Source organism: Benincasa hispida, chromosome 9 (genome assembly GCF_009727055.1).
Source record: "Benincasa hispida cultivar B227 chromosome 9, ASM972705v1, whole genome shotgun sequence".
Classification (NCBI taxonomy): domain Eukaryota; kingdom Viridiplantae; phylum Streptophyta; class Magnoliopsida; order Cucurbitales; family Cucurbitaceae; genus Benincasa; species Benincasa hispida.
The window spans coordinates 6,422,426-6,430,836 of record NC_052357.1 but is presented as its reverse complement, the minus strand read 5'-3'; the positions used below and the strand labels follow the sequence as shown (position 1 = coordinate 6,430,836).

The 8,411-nt window shown below is 33.9% G+C and overlaps 1 protein-coding gene across 1 annotated transcript; it reads left to right on the top strand.

Moving 5' to 3' along the window:
* The first annotated feature begins 1,233 nt into the window (after positions 1-1,233).
* Positions 1,234-4,634, top strand: LOC120086763 (protein TIFY 10B-like). Its single transcript, XM_039043554.1, has 5 exons — positions 1,234-1,661; positions 1,839-2,004; positions 2,191-2,522; positions 2,646-2,703; positions 4,281-4,634. The coding sequence occupies exons 1-5, from the start codon at positions 1,484-1,486 to the stop codon at positions 4,420-4,422; spliced, it is 876 nt and encodes a 291-aa protein (XP_038899482.1). The 5' UTR covers positions 1,234-1,483; the 3' UTR covers positions 4,423-4,634.
* The last annotated feature ends 3,777 nt before the right edge of the window (positions 4,635-8,411 follow it).

The following is an 8,411-nucleotide window of genomic DNA, read 5'->3' as shown; positions in this document are numbered from 1 at the left end:
AGCCCATGTGCTTAGCAGAAATGAAAGATGGAGGGTAAAATCTGGCCCACCATAAATTATGATATTATATTTATTTTTTTTATAAAGGATATTTTTTTAGTACTATTAAAGTCTAAATTTAATACATTACTAATAGACTAAATTTATCAATCATAAGTCTTTTATCCTGTCTCAATCTAAATCTTTTGGAATTTTCAACTTCATTTTTAAAACAAAAATTGATAAACATATGTCCAATAAATAAATAAATAAAGGTAGATTTTTACCGATAGAAAAAATATCAAACTATTTATATAAATAATAAAAAATACTAATAGACTTCTATTAGTCTCTATTAAAGAATATTAAATTTGTGTTATTTTGTGTAAATAGGTTCTCTTATTTTTTATTTTTGAAAATCTCTATAAATAAAACTAGTTGACATATTTGAATACATCAATCTGTCACTTTAAAATTTTAATTTTATTAAACAGGTGAATTCAATTTCTTAATATTTTGTGTTAAATAATAGTCAAGTAGCATAGTAATAAAAAAAATATATATAATTCTTTTGTAGTACAAAAGGTATGGAGCAATCTCTCTCTCTCTCTCTCTCTCTCTCTTTTTTTTTTTTTTTTTTTTTTTTTTTTTAATTATTAATCACCTTACATCAACTGAGTTAAACTCATTTTGATATATTAAACTAATTTTTAACAAATTTTAAATATTTGGACCAATGGCATAAATCACCTTTAAAATATAATCACAATCACAATTATACATCAAATTTACACTGAAAGAATAGAGCACTTAAATTTATAGAAGTGGTTTTTGCTTTTCTTTTCCTTTTCCTTTTTTTTTTTTTCCATTTGGGGTGTTATTAATTTTTTTAGGATTAGAGTTTTTATGTTTATGGTTTTCTTGAAAAAAAAAATTAGAATTGAATAAGTGTTAAAATTAGAGTTTTACATTTACATAATAATCAAAATTGTAACTTTGAGGATCCACTTTTTTTTATTTTATAATTAAAATTTGGAGATGTAATTGCAACTACTATCATTTATTGAATTATTTTTTAAGAAAGGTTTAAATTAAGCATCAAATTGAAAATTATGGAAAAAAAAGGGTCTTGGTCATGGTCACAGTTCTTTCCTTGGACTTTTATTCTGGCAATAGCAAAGGAAAAAAATAATAAAAAAAAGAATTTGCTCCAAAAAAACGTGCTTAAAACTCCTCATTTTTTTTATTGCTAAGTAATACTTTTTCAAAGCCACAGACAGAGAGAGAAAGAGATACCAATTCCTTTACCAATTGGAAATGTGAAGAAACTTGACCTGTTATATTCCCCGTCTTCTTCATCTCTGCCGTCTCTGTCCACCGGAGCACGGCGTTTCTCTCGCCGGCAAAACCTTCATTACTCACTTCTTCAATCGTAAGGTTCAGCAACCACCGGGTAGATTTTGGAGCTTCTGATTCATTCTTATTCTTTTTGTTGTTGTTTGTCATGTCGAATCCATCTGACGCTGACGGAGATGGGAGATTTTCCGACCGGCAGCAGCTGGCGAAGCGGCTGGAGAAATCGAATTTTGCTCAGACCTGTAGCCTGTTGAGCCGGTTCTTGAAGGAGAAACGGACTCTCACCAATTTGAGCTCCGATATGGCTCCCAGGAAGAAGCCGAGAGGTATTATTGATTTGGTTATTGTTTGGTTTGAAGGAACAAATTGGTTTCTGTTTTTTTTTTTTTTTTAAGAATTTTGAAAAACCCTCAGAATTTTTAGATCTTCGCCGAGATAATCGAATTCCACTCCTCTTGAACTTACCCGAGATTTCCCCCTCCCTTTTTCGGGATACGATATAGATGAACTCGAAAAGGCCAAGCCGTCGCCGCCGCCTCCGCCGCCGTCGACCGCGAATACGGACAATTCTTCCGACGCTACACTGCAGCCAAAAGATAACCTGGCGAAGTTCGTCGGATTTCCTTCCTCGGGGTTCTCCAATAACGGCATCAATAAGGGCGAGTTCAGGTGCTTTAGTATCCCCCAACTTTTAGGGCTAATTTCCGTTTTCAATTGAATGAATTTTAAATTTATTAGAAAAGTATCGAAATGAAGAAGAAAATTAGGTTAAATTATATCCCTATAAAACGGAGTTCTAATTTCTGATTAAAATGGAGTTCTAATTTCTGATTATTTTCATGGCGATTGATTTAGGAGACCGGCCACACCGGAGCCTGCAACTGCTCAAATGACCATATTCTACGCCGGAAAAGTTTTGGTGTTCGATGATTTTCCTAACGAAAGGGCTAAGGAGATCATGGCCTTGGCCGATAAAGGAAGCCGCAGCTCCACCTCCGCCACTGCTCCTCCAGCTGCCATCGCCCCCTCCGCGACCGCCGCCCCTAACAGATTCTGTTCTGCTTTGGAAAAACCTAACAGTAATTCTCCCACCGGCGAGCCAAATCTGGTGTCCAAAACTCAAGCTTCGGTGAAGCCGGCACCGGAACAGCAACTGAAACCGCATACGGAAGCAAAAAAATCTTCTGGTAATAACCGCCATGAACATAGAAATTTCAAATATGAATTCTGGTTGATTATCTTGATTTGGTGTTCTTAATTGGATCTGTTTTTTTTTTTTTTTTTTTCCTTTTTCTTTTTTGATCGAGCAGATTTACCCATTGCTAGGAGGGCTTCCCTTCACCGATTTCTTGAGAAGAGAAAAGACAGGTATGTTCTTTTATATATATATATATATATTTCCCCCCCTTCTTTTTCCCTCTTTATTTATTGAAATTGAAGAGAGCACTCTGGTTACCATTTTGTCTATTTGTTTCACTAAAATTGTTGTTTAATATTTAGATCCTGATTTGGTTTTCTATTCCCTTTTAGCGAAAATAGTGTTTGGTTGGTTTTCGATATTATGATAAATTTACTATTTTTTATCACTTCATCCTAGATATGATTTATTATACCTATTATCAATCAAGTTTTAAGTAGGATTTACTTGGAACCCTGTTTTCTAGATCCTAAATTACACAAAACACCCTAACTTTCATTTATTTGAAAAATACTCCTATTTTTTCAAAAGTTATTATATTGATTCTTTCATTCATAAATATTTCTATTTATAATATTGTGTTGTTGTTCGAGTTTTCGAGTTATTATCACACGTCATTTTAAATCACGATTTTCGTCTATTTAATGGATTCTCGGAGACTCAAAGATTTGAAACTTTTAAAATAATAGAGGTATATTTTTTTAATCAAATGGAAAAGAGGATGGTGCTTCTTATATTTTAGATTTTAGTCTTTATTTAATAAATCATGTGAATCAGACAGGATTTATTTAAAACTTTTTTTAAAATCTTTGGAACCAAAACTTTTTTTTTTTGGTGTACCTACCAAATTATCCGATTCTTTTTTTTTTCTCTCTATTTTTAATTCTAAGTCATTTTAAATATTTTCTAAGGAATTTGGCCCAAAAGTCTTTCCAGTGGCCAAGTAGAAATTGAAAAAGGACAAGGAAAATCTTACCCAATTCAGGTAACATAGAAGAAGAAGAAAAAATGGAATTCAGTCTATGTGACAAGATTTTAGCCATATAAACATGATGAGAAGTAAAAGATGGTAAAAGTTAAGGGTCAATTTGTAGATGTTTGCCTTGTTACACAGAAATGATTCACTGTAGAGGTTGAAAATGTTTGGTAATTGCTTCTGAAAATGTGTTCCCAAACAATGAAAGTGGAGTTTAAAAGCCAACGAACAATTTTTAACCCAAAGCTGAACATTGAAAATTAGAAAAATACTGTTTTCAAGGTATTGGGAAAAAAAAAAAAAAGAAACAAATAACTCTCCTTCTTTATCCTTGTTTCCCCCCAATAAAATAGCAAATATAAGGATTTTACCATAGGACCATTGCACTTTCAATTTGAGAAATTATCTCCCTTTTCAAATCCCTCATTATTACAAGATTGATAGTATTTCTTTTAATATGTGGGGAGGAATAAACTGAATTTCTAACATGAATGTCGTTAGTGCAAACTTTATATCAATTGAGTTAGATTCGTTTTGACTTAAAGATTGATAGTTGGGTTTGTTTTTGATGTGATCACAACTATTAATCATTATAGGTCGAGAGTTTAATGAATAATTTCTACGTGTTTTCAAGTTTTTTTCTAAAATCATTATAACATTATGAAAGTTCGAGGGGTTAATTATAACCACTATTCTATTCTTAAGGACATAGTTTTATTATTGCCATATTTTTGTTCATGAGATTGATTAAGCAGTGTTGTTTATGATTAGGGCTGTAATAAGAGCACCATACCAAGTGAACCAACAACCTGAGGCTGCTTCTAAAGCAAGTGGAAGCAGCTCAGCCAATGAGCCTGAGCCTGAAGCTGAAGCTGAAGAAGGTTTTCCAAGGCATTTGGATCTCAACTTATGACATGGTTTTGCTTTTACCATAGGTTAATTGTTTTATCTCTCTAAATTTGGTTGCTATTTTGTGTTATATATTACACTTATAGTTCATTAATCTCCCACTCTTCCAACAATTATGCCTTCCTAACAAATATTATCCCAATCATAATATGTATTTTTTTCCCCCCTTAAAGAAATTTTCGATGCAATATGAAAGAATAGTTGACCTTATGCTTAGGTTATGTATGTTTACAGTTCATTTTTTTGATATTAACAAAAGAATATTCGAGATATTATGTTCAAGTAAGTAGACGTGAAACATATAGAATCAAACTTCTTGTCAAATTATATTCTTAATATTTGTTGTTCTTTGATTTCGTAAATGTTTGTGAATTGTAGCTGAGTTTTAGAAATTCTTTCTACATGCTTTTGTAAATTAGTGAGAGCTTTAATGGTATGCTTTTCACATTCAAATAAGCACGTGAGGATTATATTAACTTTTTTACAGAGTGATTAAGAACAAAACATATTTTTCAACCCCAAAAGTTTGCTTTTGAGAGCTTATCTTTTTGTTTACTAGTGAAAAAAAATAAAAGACAAATATAAATGGACAAATATGTCTCGATGAAATAGAAAATTGTTTACCAACCAAACCATAACTTTCAATAATCTACCAAAATTGTTCTTTACTCCTCACCTTTAAACTTTATACTAACATTATTGTATCTATCTTTATCCATCTCTCTGCTTTTCTCACCACTAAATGTGGGGTAGGATTTGGAGCTTTTTCACATGAATAAATCATCATCCCTTTATTTGCATTCAATGAATTAGATGTGGGGAAATAAAAAATACAAAAGAATAAATAAATAAATAAAATATGACGAGTAAGATTAAAAAAAAAAAAGAGAAAATGAATGGATTTTGAACATTTTGTCTAATATTGGTCTTCTCTAGTGTGTGATCTAAAAATACCATAGGGGAGAAAAAACTAGATTGTGCCTGGGTTTATGACAGATTCAATATATTTTAAAGTAGTTTTAAGAGAAACTGCTCTATGTTGATAAATATTAACAAATAATGTTTACTAAAAAGTCGCCTCAATGAAATATATGGCGGGTTATAGGTGATTTTAGACCAAAGAACCAAATTCATAAGCAACCAAACTAGGAAAGGGCTTGCCTCGAGCTAAAACCACATTATGTTTACCCAAATGAGCTTGGAGGAGAGGTTGCTCACCCTTGATGTTGGCCATCGCCCCGATGTTTAGTAAATGAAGCATGCCCAATGCATTCTCAACCCTAATGAATTGAGAATCAACCTAACCCAATTTTTGAAACCCTAATTTGGATGTCCTATGGTCTATAGATACGTCGATATGACTTGAATAGAGTAAGCGTCTCGCTCTCAAATATTGAAACTTCCACTCTCATCATTATTTGACATAAGCAATGTGGTGTGTGACAAATAACACACCAGTATGTAGGTTTGTCTTACTTTATATGGGATTTTTATATGGATGACCCACTTTCAGGGGATCCAATGAAAAAAGTCACCTACTGGAAATCAAACAAAAATTGACCTTTTGCTTGCATCAACCCTATGGGAGTTTACCATTTCGCCCTTGAAATCCACCTGCTAGCCTGCACATTGAGAGGCCACTCGATTCACGATACATGATTACTCATTACACGATGCTCGATAAATGATGACCTTCATTGATGCTCACCACATCATCCTCAATTCACCGTACACGATCTTTGATCACTCGATATACGATCCTCACTCCTCGATGCATGTGCGAGCACATGTTTATTCTATTTTATAATTAATGCAATTGTACGAACATACACAAATTGGGAAAAATTCCTGATAATTCCCACAATCCTTTCCAATCAGTTTAATGAGAAGTGAATTAATTTTCTGTTAACAAAGACAAAACAAAAGGAACACAATACACCATTTGAAAATTACTCCCAAAGAATTGAAACTCATTCACATTCCCTCCAAAAAAGCACACCTGCAATATTGTGAAGAAATCAACAGATAGGAAGCCATTTGGAAAAACTATAGACTATCAATCTTGCACGTCAAGTAAGTAAATGTTTCATGCAAGCTTTTTTTTTTTTGTTCCTCTCGACATTATGTGAAACATTTAAATGTAGCTAAGAGAGTGAGTGTGTGCGTGTGAGGGTGCATTTTGATCATCAGTGAGTAACTATTGCAAGTATGAGAGTGGAAAGAAAAAAGTGTAAAGCCTCATAATATATTGAGTAACGTGCAAATAGTATTGTGTATCGCGTATCCTGCATCGTACATCATGAATCATGCATCGAGTATCGTGTAACATGTAGCGTGTCCCAAGTACCAAGGATTTTGTAGGAACCTATATTTTCTTCTAACTGCTATCTTTCTGCATGTTTTTTAAAAGCATGGACAAGAAGTATCTATTCATGCGATATGGTGGTACATGGGACAACATGGAGCAATGTTATGATGGAGGTTGCTTGAAGGGTATGCCAGTCTCGAGCACACTGATGTATACAGAATTGAGTAATTTGGCATATAAACTTACAAAGATTAGGGTGAAATACAAGTTGGATATTGACTCTCCTCTAGTACGCGTAGTGGATGACGATGATGTCCATTTTTTCATTTCTGAGTATGAGCATAATATATTTTTGTAAGTATTGATAAGATCCATCAAGAAATAACTTTTAATAACACGGAGAGAGAACAACAACCCATGTGCGAAGTTGATGTTAAGGAGCTGAATTTTTTTTCCATTGGAGTCTCATTAGAAAACACGACAACAATGCACGGGAGAGTTATGTTACTGAACATCTGTATGAGACAATAAAAGAGGTTGTAAATGGCAGTGGTGTTGATACAAGTATGGATGATATTAGCTTTCTATCTATCTGTATTGGTCTTTCCGCTCCTATGCGGATTTCTTATTCCTTAGCAATGTCAACCAAGATTCATAGAACCAAAGGAGTAGAAGCATTCAGAAACATCCTAACCACTTGGGCCACAGGTTGATCCTATTGCATGCACCTATGATGATATCATCTACCTACTTTCAAGGAAAATGGAGCAAGGCAAGTGAGAACCTGGTAAATCAAGATCTAGGCTACTTAAAGGCTTTCAAGGACTGAACATAAACTGATACTAGAAAAGACCATTCACTTCACATCTTGAAAGTCTAGGGAGGATCGGTCTTAACATGTGAGGGGAAGACTAGTAAAAGATTAAAGTTGTAAACTCGCAATATAGATATAAAAAGGAAGGAGACGGAAAATGAACATCTCAGCCATTGGCGAGAAATTCGCCCGCATCTGATCCTCAATTCTTATTCACCCCCGATGATCGTGTTGGGTGAATTGTGACCTCGTACGATCGTGTCGGGTGGTTTGGCCTATCTCTGTGGGAACTTCGATGGAAGTCTAAGGCTCTTCCTCCTTCGTTTTTATAGATATTCAGGTTTGTACGGTAACTCCACTTTGAGTATGGGCAAAAACCTATCTTTTCTCAAGCTTGATTGGTAATAGCTATCTGTTAAAGTAGGAGAGTCCGCCTTTAAATGGCTAAATTAACCACACTTATAGAATGGAAGGGATCAACCCCACATTCAGCTCAAGAGAAGCAAAGGAAAGCAAAGATGGAAGATGGTAAAACAATGATGGCCCCTTCGAGGTCTTCGGGAGCATCAAGCTCGACTGCAGCAAATCCTGTTGGTCAAGTGGTGGAAAATAGAAATTATGCTATTTCTCAAGATGGTCTTTTTGATGCAGTGGAAGTATAACAGTTCGGAGGGATCATGTTAGCTCTAAAAAAGACCTAATATTCCTAGCTTAATTCGGGCTCGTTAGTGGATTTTATGTGTTTATTTCTCAATTTTGTAGGTATCGAGCAATCAAGAGGTAGAACTAATCATTTGGTGCAGAACGGAGTTAATTTGAAGCAATTTGGAATCAATTTGAACATTCGGGCTTCAAAGGAGTTGAAAAGATA

Excerpts from the sequence above, each read along its gene's own strand:
- LOC120086763 (XM_039043554.1), top strand. The coding sequence starts at position 1,484 with ATGTCGAATCCATCTGACGCTGACGGAGATGGGAGATTTTCCGACCGG. Across the intron at positions 2,523-2,645 it reads GGAAGCAAAAAAATCTTCTG|ATTTACCCATTGCTAGGAGG; the intron begins GTAATAACCGCC and ends TTGATCGAGCAG. Across the intron at positions 2,704-4,280 it reads CTTGAGAAGAGAAAAGACAG|GGCTGTAATAAGAGCACCAT; the intron begins GTATGTTCTTTT and ends GTTTATGATTAG.